The sequence below is a fragment of the Parasteatoda tepidariorum genome, chromosome 7 (assembly GCF_982258835.1).
Source record: "Parasteatoda tepidariorum strain Cologne lab strain chromosome 7, Ptep-v5.0, whole genome shotgun sequence".
Classification (NCBI taxonomy): Eukaryota; Metazoa; Arthropoda; class Arachnida; order Araneae; family Theridiidae; genus Parasteatoda; species Parasteatoda tepidariorum.
The window spans coordinates 59716325-59739177 of record NC_141761.1 but is presented as its reverse complement, the minus strand read 5'-3'; the positions used below and the strand labels follow the sequence as shown (position 1 = coordinate 59739177).

General features: G+C 26.5%; 1 protein-coding gene across 3 annotated transcripts in view; it reads left to right on the top strand.

Annotated features, from left to right (window-relative positions):
* The window catches only part of LOC107448794 (uncharacterized), a 38320-nt gene extending 22149 nt beyond the window's left edge, over positions 1-16171 (top strand). For all 3 annotated transcript variants that reach the window (XM_087167885.1, XM_071183399.2, XM_087167884.1), the window contains exons 8-17: positions 575-767; positions 1195-1337; positions 2480-2559; positions 3877-4281; positions 6846-6946; positions 7029-7131; positions 7690-7800; positions 8313-8447; positions 9416-9496; positions 12435-16171. In XM_087167885.1, coding sequence (XP_087024011.1) covers positions 575-767; positions 1195-1337; positions 2480-2559; positions 3877-4281; positions 6846-6946; positions 7029-7131; positions 7690-7800; positions 8313-8447; positions 9416-9496; positions 12435-12449 — 1367 coding nt within the window. In that variant the 3' untranslated portion in view covers positions 12450-16171. The remainder of the gene's footprint in view (positions 1-574; positions 768-1194; positions 1338-2479; positions 2560-3876; positions 4282-6845; positions 6947-7028; positions 7132-7689; positions 7801-8312; positions 8448-9415; positions 9497-12434) is intronic.
* Positions 16172-22853: the final 6682 nt, after the last annotated feature.

Sequence of the window (22853 nt, the reverse complement as noted above, 5' to 3'; positions counted from 1 at the left end):
TCATTTGCTTGGCAGATCTATCTCAAAATTATATTTTTCATTTTTCACCCTCTGATATCGAATCTGAGAATCTCTCGATCATTTTATAATGGCTAATATGATCATGATCTTATAAAGTCTTTGAAAGTTATTTTCCATTTTGTTAAAGTATATAGTGCTTAAAAATATTTTTTGAGTGCTTAAAAAGTACTTAAAAGGTGCTTATTTTTTGTTGAAAGATTTGGCTATGCACCCTTTGTAGCATTGTCATGCATGAGGATGAGATATGCTATGACATTTCTTTGGCCATAGAAAATTAATATTGCTCACAATTTCACACGTATGAGACCGCTTTTCTATAAGTCTTACCATTTTAGTTGCTCTTTTGCATGGTTGTGTGATCAGATCAACAACTAGAGCCCCCCCCCCTTTTTTTTTAATTCCATAGTTATAAATTTGAGATTTCTTAGATTTTTAAATTTTTAGTGCAATTTAACAATTAACAGGAATAAAATTATTTATATTGAAATTTTTTAGTAATGATAATTGTACCTTTTTCCAATGATTAGATATAAATTTGTAAATATATTTTTAGATTCAGCTGTTTCAACTCCTCCAAGTAGTCAGCAATCATTTCAAGTTCCTCTTGTGAGTGAATATCCAAGCTCATATTCCTTGTCGCCTCAATCAAAAACAAACATATGGAGTCCAAATTCTCTAATGACTAATAATGACCCTGTTCCTGCATCTGAAAATATTAATAACTTATCTCCTTTAGATACTTTAAAGTAAGTGAACCTTGCTAGCATAGTTTTTAACTATATTATTTAACTTTGTTATTTAATGCTTTTGTAAATCAATTATGTAAGATAATACTTAGTAATTTCTAAGATTTCATTTTAAAATTTGATTAGTGTATGTCCAATATCTCTTATTTAATTTTAATACATTAGTGACTCAAATGCGTTACCTTTGATATTGTAAGCTTTCTCCCCCGTTTGATTATTTATGGGAATTATTTATTTAAAAGCACTTAACTTTCTAAATCATATCATTACTTTTTTTTTTTACTTACTTTTTTTTAGTCTCAAAGGACTTTAGTGAAGAAGTCAATAAAATTTATAGAGTAGTTTTGGATTGGTCCTTAGAGACATTGATTACTTGTCACTTATTAATTTTATTTCATATTTGTTTTCTTTTTTTTAAAACCCTTAGAATAGAAAATATAAAATTAGAAGGAAATGAAAATGAACAACAACTACTGTATTCTAATTTGCAAATCTGTGATGAGAGAAAGTCCCCAGAATATCCTGGAACTGTTCCTGCAAGTGTTATTCCTTACCAGAAGGAAAACAGGAGTATGTAATTTAAATTTTTATTAATTAAAAAAGTTCAAAATTGTGAATTTATTTGTTTGCATTTATAGAAGCAAATCTATATAATTTTTCGCTTTTCAATAAAAGTATTTTGTGAAAAGTAGTTTTTTTTTTTTAGAAATGTACTAATATCAAAGCCATTCTATTTTTTTGTTCTATGACGACTTGGAAGAAATTATCCTTTTTTTTTTTAAAGTTTTAATCAATAGCAATGCAAAATATTCATGATTTATAATTTATTTTCTTTTATAGGTGCATAATGTATGATTGCCATTTTTTACATAATTTTACATTAAATTTTTTTAAAAACTGTCTTTTTGATTAGTGACTTCTGTCCCTGCCGAAAAGAAATCTTGATCCTTTTAACTTTCATACTTTTTAATTTGAATATTTATTGTGATGTTTTTAAGGGCTTAAAGGAAACAATGATTAGAATCAAGTATACTTTAATGACTGTCTATTTATTTTTGTTTACAATTACTTGAAAACTTCCCAGTTGTAAAGCTTTCTAATGGGACAAACTAGTTACAAAAATAAAAAATAAGGTGGTTTAACTAATAGGAGAAGAGCAATAAGCTTGAACAAAACCATCAAACAAAAGAAAGGAAATAAGAAACTGGTGTGTGTGGGGGGGGGACTAAGATGAAAACCTTAAGGTTTTTCCTTTGTTGTAATCTTGTTCTAACTTTTTGCTCTTCCCTTAGGTTAAACCATTTTTTTTTCTTTATTGCAAATTGTTTATCGCCTGTTTTTCCCCCTATTATTCTAAGGAAGGTTTTTGCTTATAAAATTAGAACCAAATCTGTTTTTGTACCATTATTTGTGCTTTATTCATGTTTTTTAGGATTATTCATATGCAGCTCAAAGAATACCCTATCTTCATTAGGATACAATAGTACCTTTACTTTTTACAAATCATGGCATTTCTTATAGCAAAATCTATTAGTTCAATTTACATTGCCTTTAAATTTATTATTTTTTACTACCTGGTTTATCTTTCATGCAAGTTTATAATGTGCAAACATCACTTTTTCCCTCAAATATTTTCGTTAAGATTTTATACAAAAATAGTTTGTATAAATTTTTGTTAACTTGTTTTTAAACTTTTTCTGTATTATCCTCAGCATGTCAAGTAAATTGTCCCCCAACAGAAATTGAATCTTCGAAACCGGTTATGCCTAATCTTCGTCAAAAGCGAAAGAAAGTATCCTTTATACAGATTCATATTGGTTTTAAGTTTTAGATCATTATTTTAAGGTTTGCTATTACTAAGTCATGTATGTGACCATGAAGTGTATTTGTGGATCTATTGTTTTTTCTTTACTTTTTTAATTCTATATTAATCACTCTAAGTACGTTTCAAATTCATAGGATAAAGTTGGACTAAGCTAGGTTAAATATTTCTTTTCTCTTTTTTTATGAGGATTTTATGAAAATAACTAAATGATGATTGTATGAAATTAAATTTAAACATTAAGTTTTTGTGTATTACTTTTTCATTTTTAATGTTTGCAAATTGTGCTAAATATGCATTAAATGAAACTTAATTTTAACAATAATATCTGCCTGATTGCTTTGAAGTCACTGGCAAATTTGAATTTGCCAGTGACTGTAAATTCTACTACGAAAGTAACCACTAGGAAACAGAAATTCTGTAGTTGTTCGAGGGGTTATATGTTTTATGCAACAAATTGTAAATAAATAACTTTTGGTATATTAATTAATATACAATGTTGAAAATAACTTGTTTAATTGCTAGTTTATTAAAGCCGTATAACAGTCTTCATACAGCCATTTTATTCATTCATTTATTTTTAGTTATAAAATATGACTCTGTCTCTTACAAAATTTTAACTGTTGTAATTGTTTTTTTTTCCATGGTGCGTAGCGCTTTTAAAAGGTGCTTAATTTTGATTTTTGTTTTTTAAAAGCCTTTAAAGGTGCTTTTTTCATTGGGTGTTTTTAAAAAGTGCTTAATTTTCCCTTTTTCAAAATGAGATTTTTCCTTGGCCATGTTGATTTTCTCTATGAATTATGCAAAAAGACACATTCAACATTTTCACAATTAATTCAACCCCAATCTATTTCGGCTTATTGTCAATCCGTAGCGTATGAAAACGCCATTCGTTTTACATGATTCAAAATTTCATGATTTTTTACAACTGTCAAAAACGATACCAAAAGTTTTTTTTTTTTATGTATGTATATGACGGTTAAAACAAGAGAAAACCGTCAATAGTCAAAAACTTTCCAACCCTGCCTACTTATTTTTTTAAAGTGCTTAAAAATATTTCTTGGGTGCTTGAAAAGTGCTTAAACGGTGCTTATTTTTTGTTGAATAATTTGGCTACGCACTTTTTTTTTTTTTTTTTTTTTTTTTTTTTTTTTTTTTTTTTGGAGCTTAATTTCTTAATTATTTACTCAACAGACATTAAGTTTTCACTTTTTAGTTAAACATTTCTATTGATTTTTCTAAGTCATTGTTAGTCCAAATTTTTCTTTTCCTTAATTGTGTGTCCAGCCATTAACGGATTGTTCAAATGTCATGTGTAAGGGAATTTGTTTTACCCCGTCTGAACAATTGTTACTGTCTAAGAGTCTCACTTCTACGCCAATTAGTGATACTTTTTCGTCGTTTGATGAGTTGGACTACAAAAAGACTGCAGAAGATCTTATGGCTCTTCAAGATTCCGGTGTACTGATGGATATTGAATCCATCATATCTCAAGATGTTAACAACCCTGTAAATAATATTCAGAACTCTATGTTGTCGGCTAATATTGATAGCTCACCGAATGTTATGAACTCTGAAACATTCCGAAACTCATCTGGCTATCAAGCAACTTTCGACAATCTCTCTTATTTCTCCAATATCAGTGAGATGTCTAATGTGAGTGAATCCATTTCAAAAGCATCATTTCCTCAGGTAAGTTCTTTGTGAAATAAAAACTGTATTAGATTTGACATTTTATTGGAGAATATGCATTGAAACATATTATAACTTTGTTCTATATTTTTGCTGCTATGTAACTAATGTTGTTTCATACGCTTATAGTAAATACCTTAAAAAATAATAATTCATTTATAGTGGTCGCAAATTTTTTTTTGCTGTCCCTACAATAAATAATAGGCAGTTTTTAGTCTATGTGAGAAGTTTAAAAGTATGTAATTATAACTTTTAATTAAAAATGAAGTAATACACATTACAAAGGAATATTTAAAGTAAGTCATTTCGCTGGAAGGAATAATACATGTGGATAAAAAAAAACACACACATGTATTGACACATAGGAAAGCGAGTTGGTAGCATAAAATTGCAACTTAATTCAAAAATGATTGAAATCAGAAAGATAAACATATTAAAAAATTCTTTAGAACATCTTAAAATATTTGTCATATAAATTAAACATGTAAATTCGTTCAATCATTATCTCTATCTAAGTGGTTTTCTTATATTGTACTTAGAGTTGACAGTTTTACCCATTGTGTTAACCACCCTGTAAAAAAACCCTTTTAGACCTAAAACTGAAAATTTTATTGTTAAAAATAATTGTTAACTATCATAAATATGAAATAATTATTAATAAAATCACATATAAAATATCAAGTGATTATTATTGTAAAGATTTATAATAATAATCATTATTATTAAAGACATACATATTCTTTAATCATTTTGACATTAAAACCCCCTTTTTGTTTTGACAATTACTGTCAAAAACTCAAAATTTTGATATAGAAAATCATAATCTATTATCATAAATATTAAATAATTGTAAATAAATAAAAACACGTAAAGTTGCAATTTACCTAACCTGTAAATGTGATTAATTATTGAAAATAAAATGGCAAAAACAATAATCTTATAAGAAATATACCGAATAAAAATCTTGTTCATTGTGTGTAAATCGATTTTTATTTACTCCTATATAAACTTCTTCTTTCCCTGAAGCATGCAATTAGAAAAACACTAATTTCGAAACCCACCCTATTCCCAAATTTATTTTTCAATTTTGTCAAAATTAAAAAATATTACTAAACTAGAACTAGCAAAACTAAAAATCTAGAATATAGACATACCAAAACCATTATAACATACTGAAATAACATGTATTAAAAATTTATTCTAATAACTAAATTAATTATTAATAATTAAACACTTAAATTGATTTATTGAAAAAAATTATTAACTCATTTTAACAAGCATTTATATTTTTTCTAAATTATAGTTACTTTACTTATCTGGGAGTATATTATAATCTTGATTTACAGGAAATGCTTATCTACATATAAGTATTAGCAAGTATTCAGAATCATAAAATATTTTCTCGTGGTGAGCTTAGACAATTATTACTGACCACTTGAGCTTTCTTAAAAATCTGCCGAAGTTGTGCCAAAAAGGAATTAAAATCAATATTTAGATTGTTGACAATTAAGAACTCATTACCTATAATATGAACTGAATAGTTATAAAATATAACATATAATATTGATCTTCAGATATTAATATATAAAATATTGATTTTATTATGATTTAAAGTATTAATCTTGAAGTGATGTCATGTCAAAAACTCTATAATTATTCCTTGTAAGTTGCCTTATATGGAACCAGAAGAATAAAAAAATGAAAAATATAACAGCCGAAGCTGACGTTGTCAGGGGGTACCAGCCCCGAAAGTCATAAGTGCAACCTTTTCTATCGAGAGAGCACGACAAATGTCTACGCTGTTCTCTCTGTACCACAAAGGTTTTACCAGAGTCTAGGTCAAGAGAAAATTTTAATGCAAATTACAAAACCAAACAAGAAAATATAATACCTAAACAAAGACAATGTTCAAAAACTTACTTCAAAATGATAAATCACAAAACAAGTACACAACATATTACAAAGCCTAAACTAAATTGGAATTAACGAAAAAAACAACGCTCTCTAATTTAATGTACAGAAGGAAGCAAAAAAAGGAGCGAGAAAGCAGTTGCCATCATTAGTAGAAATGCTTAACCAGGGCAACTCGGCTAAGGCTTGATCATGCCCTATTAAAAGAAAACGAAACTAACAATATTTAATCATTTTTTTAAATTCATTACAGAAATTAAAAGGAAAACCATTATTTTCCAAATTTTTTTAAAAATTTACTTGTTGCCTCTTGAAGACTCTCAACATTATTGCAAATTTTGTTAATTCTGGACAATTGAGAAAAAACTAAATTTTTGAAAATTTTTCTGCACCAATTAGTATCAAAATTACAGAAAAAAATAACCTTAAACTTATAAGCTTTATTTTTATCATAAACACCAATTTTAATTTGTTCATTAACAATATCAATTTTAAAATCTAAATATTCAACATTTAGGCAATTATCATTATGTCTCTTCAAAACTGTACATACTATGTTACTATAAATGTCTTCTGTAAATAGGATTAGATTTTTTAGTGGTCTCATTTGTGAATTAATTTTTTTATAAAGATATGGATTTATTCATTTGTAGGTAAACTCATTAAGTTTAACTGAAGATTCACAATCATACAACAAAATAGATTGTCAGAGTTTATCGAGTGAAGACTTGGCTATGCTAAATTACATAGAAAGGTTAGTTAATGATTGTGTTTTATCTTTCACAACCTTTTGCTTTTTGTTATTTTTTAATAATTTAAATATATTTTATTTCTAGTCCCTTTCATCCATCTAAGGATGTATCACTTGATGAATCAAGAACATCTTTGCCAACTCAAAAGACATTTTCAAATTTAGTGAAGGAAGATGCCTTTCAAAATGTTAGTATTTCCATTTTTTTCTCATTTCATTATTAGATATCATTGTTTCTATGCAAAAGAATGTTGAGTAATAACCTTTAAAAAATTATTTTTAATTTGAAATAGCAAAAAATATTTATTCTGTAATTGTTCTATGGAGTTTGTCAAGGGACAAAACAAAATGCATTATTAACTAATGATAAAATGAATTCAACTGTAACGTAACTAAACTATGTTGTTGTGCTAAACACTATTTTAAGACAGCTTTGTTAACAAAATAATAGTAAACATTTACTTTTAATGTACTTCATTTTCAATTTTTAGAATAACTAAACCTCCAACAATAATTGAATTTAAAAAATTTCAGATTCTTTTTCCTAATTGTAGAAAAAATAATATAATAATATTTTTACAAATCTGAATTTTACAAATTTTGTTCACCACTGCATATAAATAATTTAAGTTTATGTATCAAATGTCAGTTAGACAATTTGTTGATCTCTTAAATTTTAAAATTTCTGTTCTAGCTTTGTGTTTAAAAAAAAAGTTTATCTAATGTTCTTTTTCCTTTCTCTATAGCATGAAATTCTTCCTGTTGTACTAGATTTAAAAGATCTTATGGAACTGAATCAAGTACAAAGGATGTGTGATTTAAATGGTCAATATGAACTTAGTAATTCTGTGATGAATGTAAGTGTTCCCATGTACTTGATTGTCTAAAAATATTTTTAATTTTATGTATAAAAAGACTTTTCTTGGCTGTCCAATTTCTATATTTTCCAATATTTAGTTAAATTTCTTTTAAATTAATATTTATCCTTTTAACTGAGAGCTCTTTAATAATCATCTCCTTCATTTGTTGTCGATACACTTTCCATATTATTAATGGACCCTTTCCATATTACACTACTTACACAAAGGACACTTTCCATATTATTAATTACCAATGGACTCTATTGTGTAAAAATGCAACAAAAAAATTTTTTTTCTTGGTTATAGAATAATTAATAATTCTTGTACTATAATGTTATGAATAAAAGAGTGGAATTAGCATTATATAATCTAAATAAAATTGAAGAGTTTTAGCGTTTAATGAATTATAGTAATGTATGAGTTATTTTACTTCTTAATTATGTTTTCTTTAATAACACTTATTTTTAAATTTAAATAAACAAATTTTTAAAAGCATCTTTACTTTTTAGAGTTATAATTCAAGTCCAGAAAAGTTGCATAAATGTTCAAATGAAAGCTGGTGTTCACCAAACCTTGATCAGGGAAATTATGATTATATATCAAGTTCAGATAGCACCGTTACTGCTAGCTCTGGTGGTTCACCTGTAAGTAACACTTATTTGATGTCTGCCTAATAATGTCTTACCTTTCAATAAATAGTAGCTGTATAATTTAGTTTTATTATTATTGAATAGTTTAATAATAATAAAAAAAAACTAAATAATTACACAGCTGTTTAGTTTTTATTATTATCATTAAATATAGCATTTTATTTATATGCTTTAAACATTAATTATGAAAATTAAAGAATTAAATTCAAAGTTATTAAGTTTATCCTTAAAATTGTAAAAAAATTTTTATTGGTTATTACATTTTCATCTATTGGTTATTTCACATGTAATTTATAAGATTAATGTTTTAAGGTTGAACCTTTATGAGTGTTATTTCAAGTGTTAAAAGTTTTTGGTTTATTAACTAATTTGCTTCCCTTTTTTTTGATTAAAAGTAGATACATTTTATTTCTTTATTGAGTTTTTCTTCTTCTTAGCAGTATTCTACTTTTTTTTTCAATTTAATTTTTAAAAAAATGCTTTTTCAAATTCTTTAAAAAGATTACTAGTTTTTTGCATTATTTAATACCAATAAGACGATTTGAAATTATATTAACTTGATTTAAAATTATACATTGTAATCGGTATCTCAAGATTTTAATTTAAAAATCACAGATCGAGATTTTTATTCAGGCACTTCAAGGAAATCTGTACATTGATATCTTTTATTAAAACATTGGTAATATTCTGGGGATATATACTTCCTACATGTACTTTTTGCTTGCTCAAATTTTGGTTATTATTTCAATTATTGAAAATGTGTTATGGGCAAAAGCATTTTTGGATTTTTATTTTCAGCTTTTTTTTTTTTCTTTTTTTTTTACCAGACCTAGATGTTATGCCCTAAGGAAATAATAGAGCAAATATAAATTATGAAAGTATTACCATCCTGCAATATTTTTGTTCAATAATTTATTCCTCCCATAACATTTAATCTGCAATAGTTATTTCTCTTCCTGTAGTATATATACCACAGTGAGTCCAGCCCTTTCTACTACTCTCAAATGCAAGCATCTAATTTGCCTTTCATTCCACCAGAGAAAGTAAGTATTGATATCTTTTTCACTTTGCTCTCACTCACTCAGTAATGTATCACTTCCCATGACGTTAGATCAGGATTTATACGGTGTAATTAGCTCTGTTGACAGTAATGCTAAATAACTTTTTTTCCTTTTTTATTATGACGACAGAAATTTGAACCATGTGTATCAGATGTAAGAAAAATGTAAAAAATAAAGTTTACTTTTAATATTTTGAAATGATCATAGCAATTGGTGAATGAAAGTTTTCCACATGGTCGAAGTCTTTGATTTTCAGACTGGTTTTTTATCAGATAAAAGAATAAACTAAAGTTTCATTTCATTGTTTTATATTAAATTTGAGAAAAATATTATTGTCAATATTAATTTAGACCCACAATAGTCCGAAACAAAGTACATTCTAAGCCAAACCTGCTGGTCTTCGAAAGCTTACACTCAAATGTGAGTTATATAGGCTAACAATACCTTTAACTAAAAACAAAGTAGCATAATGTTGACAAAATATTGCTCCTGATTAAGTTAAATCTCATCAAATTGATAGCCATCTAATCTTTGTTTAGAATATCTTCATGAAGTTAAAAACTCTTATGAAATGCATTTTATGAACTAACATTAAAATTTTAGTCTAACTTTTTAAATATGTAAGCAATTATATGATAAATTAAATGAATATTTTTGTATACTGTTCACTGATTTTTTTTTTCCTTCAAAAATATAAAATAAAATAACTCAAACCGTTTTTAAAACGTAGAAGCTGTAATTAAAGTTTCAAAATGATATATATCATTAAAGTAAAGCTTTTTATTACTGCAAGCAAATACATAAAAACTTAACTTTGATTTTTTTTTCATTCAATTTTTTTTTGGTCAGTTATTTTGTTTTATTAAATTTAATATTTGATCAATATAAAAACATTAAAATAGTGTTTTTTTAGTATTTTAAATTTGCTATACTTTGCGCTTTTGTTTATTTGTTTTACATCTTTCGGTAATGAATATAATTATTTTACTCTTTTTATTTCAGTGTATATACATTTAATAATATTTAGTGTATAAATTTGTAAGTAAAAACAAATAGTTATTTTACTAAGGTAATAAGTTTTTTTTTTACTAATTCATAGTAATAATGCTAACAAAGAAAATTATTTTGTTTTTAGATGAAGTTTTTCCAACTCAAATTTTAATTGAAAGGTTTTTTGTTATTTAATCACAATAATTTCCTTTTAGCAAAACCCATTTTGGCAAAACATAGTATTTGGGAAAACCCCTGATCAAATTGAACTCACAAGGCAGGCACGCTCTTTAATGAACCAAGTGAATAATTATGATTTAACTGATATCTTGTCTTACATGCCTTCTTATTAATATCAGGTTTGCTCTAACTCTTTCTTTCTTTCTAGTTAAGCTTTACTTAGTTAAAACTCACTAAAGTTAAGAGCTCACATAAATTTTTGCTCCCTTCCTTTCAACAATCACTCTTCATTTGCATCAAACTTGTAGAAATTAACTAAAATATGGAAAATTAGGCCTTTTTCCATCCTTACTTATGTGACTACACTTACTGCAGCTACTAATTTAATTAGAAAGCTTATTTCTGTAACTTAATTCTACTTTATATATTCTGCTTATGTATCTTCTAGTTCGATTCATATTTCTTTCTCCTATTTAAATCAGACTTTTAGTTGGAGAGTAATAAAGAGTAATCATTTAGACTTTAATTTAATGTAACATTATTGAAAATTTTAAAAATTCATTTCTTTACATGTCCTGGTGCATTTTTTAGCGTTATTTTAACTTGGAAAAACTTCACCAACCACACATTATCAATATTAATGGTACACACATTATAAATGAAAGTCTTGAATAAGAATAAAGCAAAACGCAAATTTCGCATCATCAAACTAAAGTGAATTACGCTAATTAGCTTTAAATTCTATGACCTTTGTACTTTTGAAACTTAAAATAATGAATAGAAAGCGATTGAACACTTCGAATGCTCTTGTATTATGTGTATATTTTGCACTCACTTGCTAATGTTGTGTAAATTTCTATAATGAAATACTTGGCTTTTTTGCCAACCAGGATTAGTTATATAATTTTATTTTGTTCTTGCTAGGGTAATGTAATTTTCTATTTAGAAATGCAAATCATTTTGAAATTTTGGTGTAACAAAAGCTTTTTTAAAATTAATGCTGTATGCTCAAAGAATGCAAAAGAACATAAGAAAGGGAATGGAAATACCTATTAAGAAATGAAGTGAATTAAGATAGGGTGTGCAATCTGTGTTATACAAACAAGCAATGTACAGTCTCATGCCAACAAAATTTTAATTTCAAAAGACTAAATTACTGGAATTAGAAAGCTTATAACTAATTTCAATCAACTTTGAAGCAGCTCTGAAATATTAACATGAAAATGACTAAATGTAAAAATATTAATTCAAAGTGTCAAAAATCTTTTTTTTTTTTAATCACAAATTGTTTAAGATGAAAATTTACTTTTAGATTTATTTAAAAATTAAATTTTTAGTTATTGACAATGTAATTGAAAAATGTAAAATGATAATTTACTGACTATTTATTAAGAAAACATTATTATGCTTATTTATGAAAACAAAGTGTGCAAAACATGCGAAAAATCTATACATATGTATTTCTAAGCTTAATCGTATTACTTTATTTACACTTTATTCGTAACATAATTAATTGGCATAAAAACTTAATTTATTGTGTCCCTGAAAGTGAAAGTGTTTTTCTACAGTTCTTTTCTGAAAAAGTTCTTATTTTTCTCTTCATGTACTATACACATTTTAGGTATATATTTTAATGGCATAGTTTATTAGAAGTAAGCTACATTTTATGCGAGAAATAATTATAAATTGTGTGTTCACATCTATAATTGTCAGTAATAGAAACTAAATCTTAAAATTTTCTTCTTTCTAGTTTCCTTGCCTTTGAATCAGGATGTATTAAACAACCAACATTTCCTGATAACTGTGTATATGGCACTGCTTTTAAAGATCTGTTTTGGATGATTTATTGTTAAGGTCACAAATAAGTTTATTGGTGTTGTATGTGTATTATAGTTTAACATTTTTGTTAGGGATGAGATGTAGTTGCACCTGTGCATAAAAGTGCTTACAAAAAGTTGTATAGCATTTTTGCTAAATTGTTTACTCTAAAACTGTCTCAGGATCTGGTAAATCAGTAACATTAAATCAATATTGGGTTTATAGTACTTTTTTTTTTGCTCTCTAACAAATTCAATGCATGAGTGTCCTACATGTAATTTTTCTACTTTATAAAAATGTTATAAATTTCATTGTTCACTATCATATTATTGTAAACTAGTTTCGCCCATTTAAAAAAAACTAAAGTTTTTTTTTTAATGAGGTGTATTTGTTTTTAAATATATGTGTTGAGTGCTATGAAAAACCATCTATAATAAATTACAACAGTCGAATCTCGTAATATCAAATGTCAAGAAATGGGAGAAATCGCTTCAATAATTGTATCTCAATGACGATTTTTAACATTCACTAAAATAGTTTGTATCGTAAAAATTTGACTTACAAATAATGTAAATTACTCGTATTCTGCATTTAATAATGTTGATTTTATTTTTTTTTTTTAAAAAAGAAAATGAACAGTAAATCTATTACTTATTTATTTAAAAATGAATCTTGCACAAACAATGAAAACATAGTCAAAATTTAAAAAAATATATTGACAGTCCTGCTATGATACAATACTTATTTTTCAAAAACTTACTTAATGGCTCAAAAGACAAAATATCAATTAAATACCAAAACTACTTTTACTATAGTTTAATTGTTGTAAGCTTTTAATCATACACATCATAAAAAATTTTTTTATAGACCCTTCAAAATCATCCATCCCAAACATGAAATATTTACAAAACCAGTTTTATTCTTTTAAAATTGTTAACTGAATTATTTTAACCAGCAAAATTTAAGTAAAAGCTGTAGACAGGAAAGCAAAAACAAAAAAAAATACCTTAAATCTTAACATAAGTCCTTTGAACTGTCTGATATGTTTTGAAAACCTATAGCATAAACATGTGTTGTAGATTTTTTCTATGAAAAGTAAATTGCGAATATTGCATTTAAAACATTTATCAATGGACCCAATTATTCTTGAACATGTTTCCAGACCTATAGTACATTCTATACTGCATAAACTTAATAATGTGCATTCATTATAAAATCCTGCATACTTGATACCAGTAAAATGGTAAATTATATTGATGTCAATTGTTGGGGTACATTGTGCAATTATACGAACATTGTTAATAAAATCCTTAAAAACTTTTTAAAAAATTGGAATCAATTTTGTTATAAACCTGAACATTTTTTAACGTCAGCCCTAATAGCAGAAATTCTCCAGCGCAGCAGCGAGCTCTGCATATTTTAGAAACCAAACAAATAAATTTGGAATAATTGCCGAGATCTAAGCATCTCTAGATTCAATTCTAATAAAATTAAAATTTTTAGTGTAAAAACAGCCCTCTGAACAAAAGGTTAAAAAAAAATAAATTTTTTCCTGATTTCAGACTTAACCATAAAGAGATATATTCCATTTTTTCACTGTCATTCTGTAAAATTCAACTTAAATTTAAGTAACATAAAGTTCATATGTATAGCATTTAAAAGCCTTATATTTGTAAGTATAGATGCAACTATGTTTGAATAAGCTGAATTGTTACATTAATATTCTCTAGCTGATTGTATTGAGGTAGCAGGCATTTCTGAATCTATGCTGCAGATTCACTTATGAAATTATGCTTTTGGGGCGTAAGCTTTTACGTTGCAATTCAGATCTTTAGATTTTTGATCTTTTAATCATATTTCTGCAGAAGTACTAAAATATTTAAGATATCGCATGTGTGTATAAACAATGATTATATATTTTTAAAAATAAATTAAAAAGCTATTTTTAAGGAGTATTTACAAATGCTTGCTCATGTTGTAGATTTTGTTTGCTTGAATACCCTGGTTTCTTTTGGTATTTAATTCTTTGTGGTTGTGATTTATGAGTTTTTATATTTACATTAAAGATTTTTAAGAATATATTTTTTAACAAAAAAAAAAATCAGATAATTCATGTCCTAAGCTTAATGAAAACAAGTGTGTTTAATTTATAAAGGCAGCTTATTTGTATTTTCCTTTGCTAAAAAAAATAATATATCAATAACACTTCATTAATTCTAACCATGAATCTAAAACAATGAATTGGGAACTATAATCATAGCACATGCTGGGTGACAGTTTATTTTGTAGACTGAGCAATGATATAACAGTGTTTCATCAATAAAATAGTGAAATTAATTCAATATTTAAGTATTTAATTATTTATTAAGCAAATTAATTTGATATGTTTAAAGTTTAATTCGTAAATTTGTGGCAAATAAAAATTGAGACACTGGTTTGTTTTAAATTCTATTGCAGAACAGGATTTTTTTAAGTATTTTGGTGGAAAAAATTGTTTTTATTTGTTCACCTTTCTCCTAAGAAATAGTTAATGTTTTATCATAATGGCATGTTCCCACTAATAGCTTTATTTCAAGAACAATAGTTTCTCTTTTTTTTGCCACGCACGCCAGGTTTTATTTATTTTATGTGAGCAAATATCTAATACATTTGCCCAACGTCTTTGAGTGCAGAAGATTAAAAACAATTTATCCTTTGATAGAATGATTAATATTATGTTTTGCTAATTCATAACTATGAGCTTAAATCAGTTTACAATTGAATTTTTTTGTACAATTTATGTCCTTCACCTCTAACTGTAACTTTAACCGGTCAATTAACTTTATTCTTTGTCCATTTTAATTCATTTTGATATTTTTACTGTAGTTAGTATTAGATGGTGAATACTAATTTAAATTTTCTCTTGTGAATCTTGTTTTTATCCAAAAATTAGCTCCTAATATGTTTGTATTGTACCATTAATATTTAGTTGCTGTTTCAGAAAATTTGGTGCTTTTTCCTAGTTTTTATATTTTTATTTCTAGTGCACAATAACATTTTAGCTCTAAAGTGCACTCTGAAATCAAAATTTGGTGCTCATTTGTGCTGATTTTTCATACTGATTGGTGTTAACTTTCTTCTTAAAAGTATCCCTCATTTTTATGTAATATTGAAACTTTCTAATTTATTTTAAAAGCAATAATAATAAGTTCTAGAAAAGCATTTTGTCTGTGAATGATAAAAAATTTTTTATAAATCATTGATAATAACATGATTAACATGCATAAATTATTACTCTAACTCTTAAGTTATTATTTTTAAGATCTAAAATATACAATATTTTAAAAATATTTCCAAATTATAAATTTGTAATTTTAGCTTTATTCTAACAATATACTTTTCTAAAAGTAATTGTGACTTTATTACAACTCTAAAATTACAGCTCTGTCTATACACTTAATTTCAGGCTAAAGATTGCTTAAGTAATCTTACTTGTTAACCGTAGATATGGGTCTTCAAAATTTCTATAAACCAGGACCAGCATGTTATGAAAGGGGATGTAACATGTTAAATTTTACTAAAATATTGACTGCCAGTAGTCACTGTAGCAACCAGGAAAATGTAGATACTTTATCATAGATAACTTAAACTAAAATTAGTATTACTCTATAACTAATCATTTAACTCAAACTTTTAATTAAAAATCTGCTTTCTTTTATTTAGGCCAAACAAATTAGCATAGCTTATAGGAAATAGATCGATGATAAAATGTTAAGTTTTTTCTCTTTGGAGAAGTTGAGGTTACATCCAAACTTTTCAAAACTGACAAAAGTTGGAAGTCAAGTATTTAGTTATCTATGAATAAAATAAAATGACCATAAATCTGAATAAGCTGAAATTTTAAAACTATTAAAGAAGTGAACATAAATCAGGGCTGGGGTCATTTTGATTGTGCAAAAATTACAATTTACTTCAATTTTTCAAAAAAAAAAATTTTTTTTTTGCCCTTTATATCACGCAGATGCAAATCAAAATGCCTCATAGCAAGAAAATAAACATTATTAAAAGTAATTTAAATTTTAAGTATGTACAAGTTGGTTGAAATTACTAAGTATTTTACTGCTAATTAATAATAAATAAAAAAGATATTTGTAATAATAATTAAGGAAATATTAAAGGGAAATTTCGACTATGTTGTCATACAGACGCAGCTGTAATTCTAGTGTTAAGTCATAAAAAAAATTTTAAGATTAATCTTATTGTATATTTAAGTTTTAATACATATATTAAAATGCATTCTTAATGTGTATTAGTTATTATTTATTACTTGCAACCCAAAATTAAACTTAATTTTTTAAAAAAATATTTATTTTGTTAAGGGTTAGAAAAATTTTCTATTAAGCACTTATCAATTTTTAATCAGAATTAAAAAGATAGGTTTTTGGAATTGGTTCGTTTCGACATTCATGTGATGATATGTAGTATATATTAATATAAACTTTTAAAGAAATGACTTATTTTAGTTGTTACTAGTCAGTTTAAATTATGAAAAACAAAATTTTAAATTATACACTGATTTCATATACTATTGAGAGTTTTGTGAATGATCTTGCACATATAGAGAGAATGTTTCCAAATTAAACTAAATTATGTGCACTTGAATTTTATGTGCTTGTATGTGATGCTCTTCTTTTTTTTCCTCCTTGTATTTGTATTGTGAGATTTTTGTTATATTCGAGTATGTTTGTAAATTAGATATGTCTTTGAAAAATGTGGGAATTTTAAGTAATCATATGTATAAAAAAAATTAATCCTGTGAATAAGTATTATAACTATCTTTGTGATTTGCTTACTTACACATTCCTTTCTCTTTTATGGGCGCTAAGTTTGCTGTATCTAATTTATCTAGTCGAAAGTTTTAAGTTCATTCTAATCAAATATTGTCATCGTATTCTATCATAATTTTTTTTATATATGTATTTCTAGAATAAATATAAACATAAGTGTTTGTTTAGAGCGTAATTTTGTGTGTTTGGAAACACTTTAAAATATTTTATTTTGCTATAAATATTTCCCTTTATAAATGTCACGAATTTTATCATTAGCTTTATATATATTTTTTAAACAAATTTTATTGCAACTATTTGTTATCTGAGATTCATTATTTTAAATATTAAGTGATTTATGTATTAATTTTTCTTTGGTTGTTACCTTTTTAAAAAATATGTCGTGTTGTGCAGTATGATTGCATGTAATTGATAGTTGTTTTTTAATGTAACATCTTTTAATATAGCTAAAACAAAATGTATATTTATTTATAAAAAAAACCTAGTTGCTTATTCCACTCAGAGAACTACTGAAAAACGTACATGAACATAATCTTCATTAATTTTTGTTATTTAAAGAAATGTTATGTCATTTACAAACAATGTAAATGTCTATTTATTGAAAGTTCAAACAATAATCTTTTAAGTTACAAATTTAATTAAAAATGCAGGGAAGAAAAGTTCTGAATTAGTGATTGAAAAATTGTGTTTATAATTTTATAGGATATATAACATAACTAATTAATTTAGCAAATCATTTCACAATTTTAATACCATTTCTCATTCTTGTTATGTTACTTAGAAGAAAAAAAATAGTTCATGAATTAGTAAAGCATTTGCCTTAAGGTTTGTAAGAGACTTAGAATCAGATTTTTATGAAAAACATGTTCATTAACTTTTAGCTTGCAAATCTCTCCTTGCTAACTAAAATAAAAATGTTAAAATATTTTGGATGTAATAGAAAGTTTTGTAAGCAGTGCCTTTCCACAAATAATAGCATCCTCCAAAATACCATTTAACTATTTTTTTTTTGCGTAAAAATATTTATAACTATTTTTTATAAATATTTACATATTCTAAAGATTCTTTTTGTATATCTATTTTTGGAATGAAAATATTTACTGAAGTTTTAATAATTAAAACTGCTTTGTAATTTTCTATTTTAACCTTGAAAAAAAATTCTGCATTAGAATAACCAAAAATGTGTATGAAAATAACTGTTTTAAGTTATTTCAAGAAATCTTAGTAATAAATATCTGTTTATTTAAACATTTTACAGATTTTCTGTAATTTTGAAACGTTTACATCTATCTTTAATAATTATTTCGATACATAACACAAAAAAAAAGTTTTTTCTAAGTTATAGTCTACCTTTTTTTTTTAAAGTGGAAACTTTCAAAACACAATATACTCGTGCAAATGGTATTCCTCAATCTTATCTATTTTACAGTTTAAATGTATTTTTAGAAAAAAAAATCTCATTTTTGCAAAAATATAATGATAGAAAGGAAAAGAAGGCACTAGGTAAAATTCTGAGCTATTTAATGTGTCATGAAGGAAAATTTCTGTAATGAGGAAATATTGTAAGTGTATGGAGGCTTCATTGATAGTGTGATATTTTTCATATGAAAATTTTATGTTTTATTATTCTAGAATCAATATTTGATAAATTAAAATGCATTTATGTTTTGCACAATTTTTTTTTATTATAATTGTCTAACAGGGCCTCTTAAGGCAGAACTAAGGAATGAAAGTTGCTGTGTGCCTTGAATAAACTACTTGTGATTTTTTTCTCTCTCTTTTTGCATTTAATGCACATTTGTTTTGTAACTAAATATAGACAGTGCATTGTATTATACTGTTGTTTCACCTTGTAATGCTCCTAGTCTTGTCACAACAAAAAGAAGAAAAAAAATTTATTTGGCACTACTTTTATTGAAAAGAATTAACATATTATTATGATGTAAATTACAGAGTTGCTAATTGCCTACTTACTAATTTCATAACAGTAATGGGCTAGTTTGTTGATAATAAAATTTTTAAAAATGCAGGTACTGTGTCATTGTTTCACAGCGTTAGTTCATAAAAATATAGTAACTGCTGAACTTTGAATAGATTAAATAAAAAACTAATAAATTTGTTTACATTGGAATCTTAATAAGGAAAAGTTATGCCTTTTTCTTATATATTTCACTTGCTCCCTTTTATGTAATTTAGATATTGGTTAGCTTCTCAAGAGCCATTTTTCCCCCAAATATGTAAAAGGCTTAAATCTATTGTTATAAAATTCAAGTGTCTCCATTTCTTTTGAGGAAGGATTACGAATTTTTTAACTCTCTCAGCCAGAGGATTCCATTGAACTAGATGAGCATTTTCAATTAATTACTAATGACTATTTTCCTTATGAACTTATATTATTATATATTTCCCTGTCAAAAAACTAGATTCTCAAAGCTCCTCAAGGAAATGTAAATTTTGAGAAAACTCACTCAACTATCCTGCTTTCTAAGAGCTATTAAATATTCCATTATGTTTTCTAGTATATTCCACTATGTATGCTAGTTCATTTGTTGAAGTGTTCATTTTCTTCTACCTATAATTTTAATTTTGTAAACATTGCATACAAAATTCTATATTTTTCATTACCTTTTACTACCAATTATGCCGGGCGTTCAGCAATTTCATTCAGATTTTAGAACCTCTATAAAAGGTTTGAAAGGCAAAAAAGATTCAGAACCAATGTTTTGTGTGATGCATGTTTATTTTAATGGATATCTAAAAAAGAAAAAAAAAATTTTATTTAGCGAAATCTATATATTCTTTCAAGAATTTTTTAAGTAAAATTACCTGCCATATTTTTCTCTATATATTTGTTATGAGGACTAAATGCCACAAGTCTTTACTTCCCCTCCTCTCCATATTTATTGAATATTACAAACGATTTTCACATTTGTTTATTGCCTTTTTATTGCCTTAAATTTTTGTAGCCTTTGAGGCTGATAAAAGGAAATGCCTTTATTTTTTTAGTAGAAATTTATTAAAATGTGAAGACGTTTCCATATATCAATAAAAGTTATCATTAAACAATGAACTGAGCAAGGTTAATTTTGGTAATACGGTACTTCTATAGAAATATAAAGGTTCTACTGTTCAATAACTATAAAGGTAGAGTATTTATAAACAAGTTTTTACCAAAATCATAACCTGATCATTTCAAAGCGCCAAACCCTTTCTCTTGATTATTGCTCTAAAAATTTTATAAATGTCTAAGGTACACAACAAATTTGCAGCCGCTACAAAAGAAATAACTGCCTAAAAATAAGACTTTTTTTGGTAGGAAGAGCATTGTTTCATTAAAAAATAATGATGCATAGGTATTTGTAACATTCAATATAATAAATCATTCATTAAATTGAAATTAGTTATATGATTAAATTGATGTCATTTAAAATCTGGATAAGATTTTCTTTAAGAAGCATTTCAACTGATCTTATAAAAGAAGTTTTAAAAAAAATGTGTTCATATCTAATTAAGTCAAAAGTTATTGTTTATTTGGATTAAATATCTAATTCAACGAATTCCTTTGTTTTTCAAATACTTGTTATAATTTTATTTGAAATCGGTTAACATTTTGTTTCCGTACCCATTTTGATGTTTAATAACTCATAAATTAATGAAGATATAAACAAACTTATGGCATTTATTGATGGAATAACTCATATTTTCCTTTTCAGGTTTGAATATCTTTACTTTTGTAAATATCGTCTGCTTATTAATTGCATTTTTCTCTCTTTTGTTTTTGGCAACTATTGCAATGTTCTGTTTACTTTTGATGTGTTTGTTCTATGTAGTACTTTTCTATGTGATGTTTTATTCGAGCAGATATTAAGGAGAATGCATGCACCACAAGAGAAAGCACAGATTTTATGATGGTTCATAGAAACGAAATCGATAATGTAAGCACTGAGAAATTGCAGAAGAATTTACCAAAAAGATCCTCTATCCAAAAGCATCTTGCAGTGGAAAAAGAATTTTCTAGAAACTGGAAGTATCTCAGATAAGAAAGGTTCCGGACGTGCCTGCACAAGTGATTTTGACGTCGAGCGTGTCAGACTGACATTTTTAGACAATCCTAGAAGATCTGTGAGATCAGCGGCAGGAGAATTGGATATGCCAATTTCGACGGTGTACAAGGTTATTAAGACTGCATGCATACAAAGTTCAAGGTTTGGAACCGGATGATAGGCCTTGAAGGATAGCGTTTGCAACAGATATGGTAGGAAGGATAGAAGATGCTGCTGATTTTCTGAAGCGCGTAATGTTCTCCGACGAAGCATCCTTTCATGTTTCTGGCATTGTTAATCGCCATAATGTGCGCATATGGGGATCTCAAAACCCCCATGAATACCGTGAGACAAAGGGATTCCCCAAAGGTTAATGGGTGGTGTGGATTAAAGCACGACTGAGTCATTTGGCCTTTCTTTTTTACAGAAAAGACGGTCTCATTAGTCGTATACTTAGACATGTTGGAAAACTTCGTATTTCCACAACTAGAAGAGCTTCAGCCACATGTCTTTTTGCAACAAGATGGTGCACCACCTCATTGGGGTATCATCGTTCGTAGTTCTTTGGATGACCATTTTCCAGGAAGATGGATTGGGCGAGGAGGCCCAATTCCTTGGCCACCCAGATCACCTGATATAACGCGGCTGAACTTCTTTCTTTGGGGATTTATAAAGGACAATGTTTACAGGACCAGAATTGCAAGTCTCTGTGGATGCCGACATGCTTGCCGCTACCTGCAGTGAAATTGACTATTGACTTGATATTCTCCCTGCGACGAAGGGGGCACACGTGGAAGTTCATTGACAAGGGTCATGAAACTTTTTGAGTCTATCTCACCATTTATGTTATTAAACATCAAAATGGGTCCGGGACTTTATAAACACCCTGTATATTAAAATTTAGTGCAAAAGTTGTTTGATAATTCCAGTGATATGGTGAAATACACAAAAAGTCATGGAATATCATGAATTTCGGTATTGAGCAAAATTTGTCAGGAAATGTCATGATTTTAACTATTTATTTAAGAAAATCATGGATTTAGGTCGCTGAAAAATCTATTTTTTAAAATCGAATTTAAAAATTACCCCACCCCCCATTTCATGTTGTTCCGAATATCTGAATTTGTGATAAAATCCCCACTCACAGTCATATTTTATTAAAATGTAAAATGTTTTTACCATGTTCTTTAAAGTTATGGTGTTCTTTCAAAGAAAAAACATCACTTCTAGAGCAAATTATCTTTTAAACTTCTGTGATTTCAGAATTTTTATTTTATCAATTCAAAATTCTAGCTGAAGCAAGCCAGTCATTGGCAATTTTTTTTAAATTCTGAAATGAGAACATAAAAATCAGGAGTATTTCTTTCCTTTCCGATGAACACGAAAAGTATTATTTCCTTTTGTATTTTTTTCAGCTCTTTTATTGCTTCAGCTCTTTCTTTACTGTTTTTTGTAAATTTAAAATCTTTAAATATGAAGATA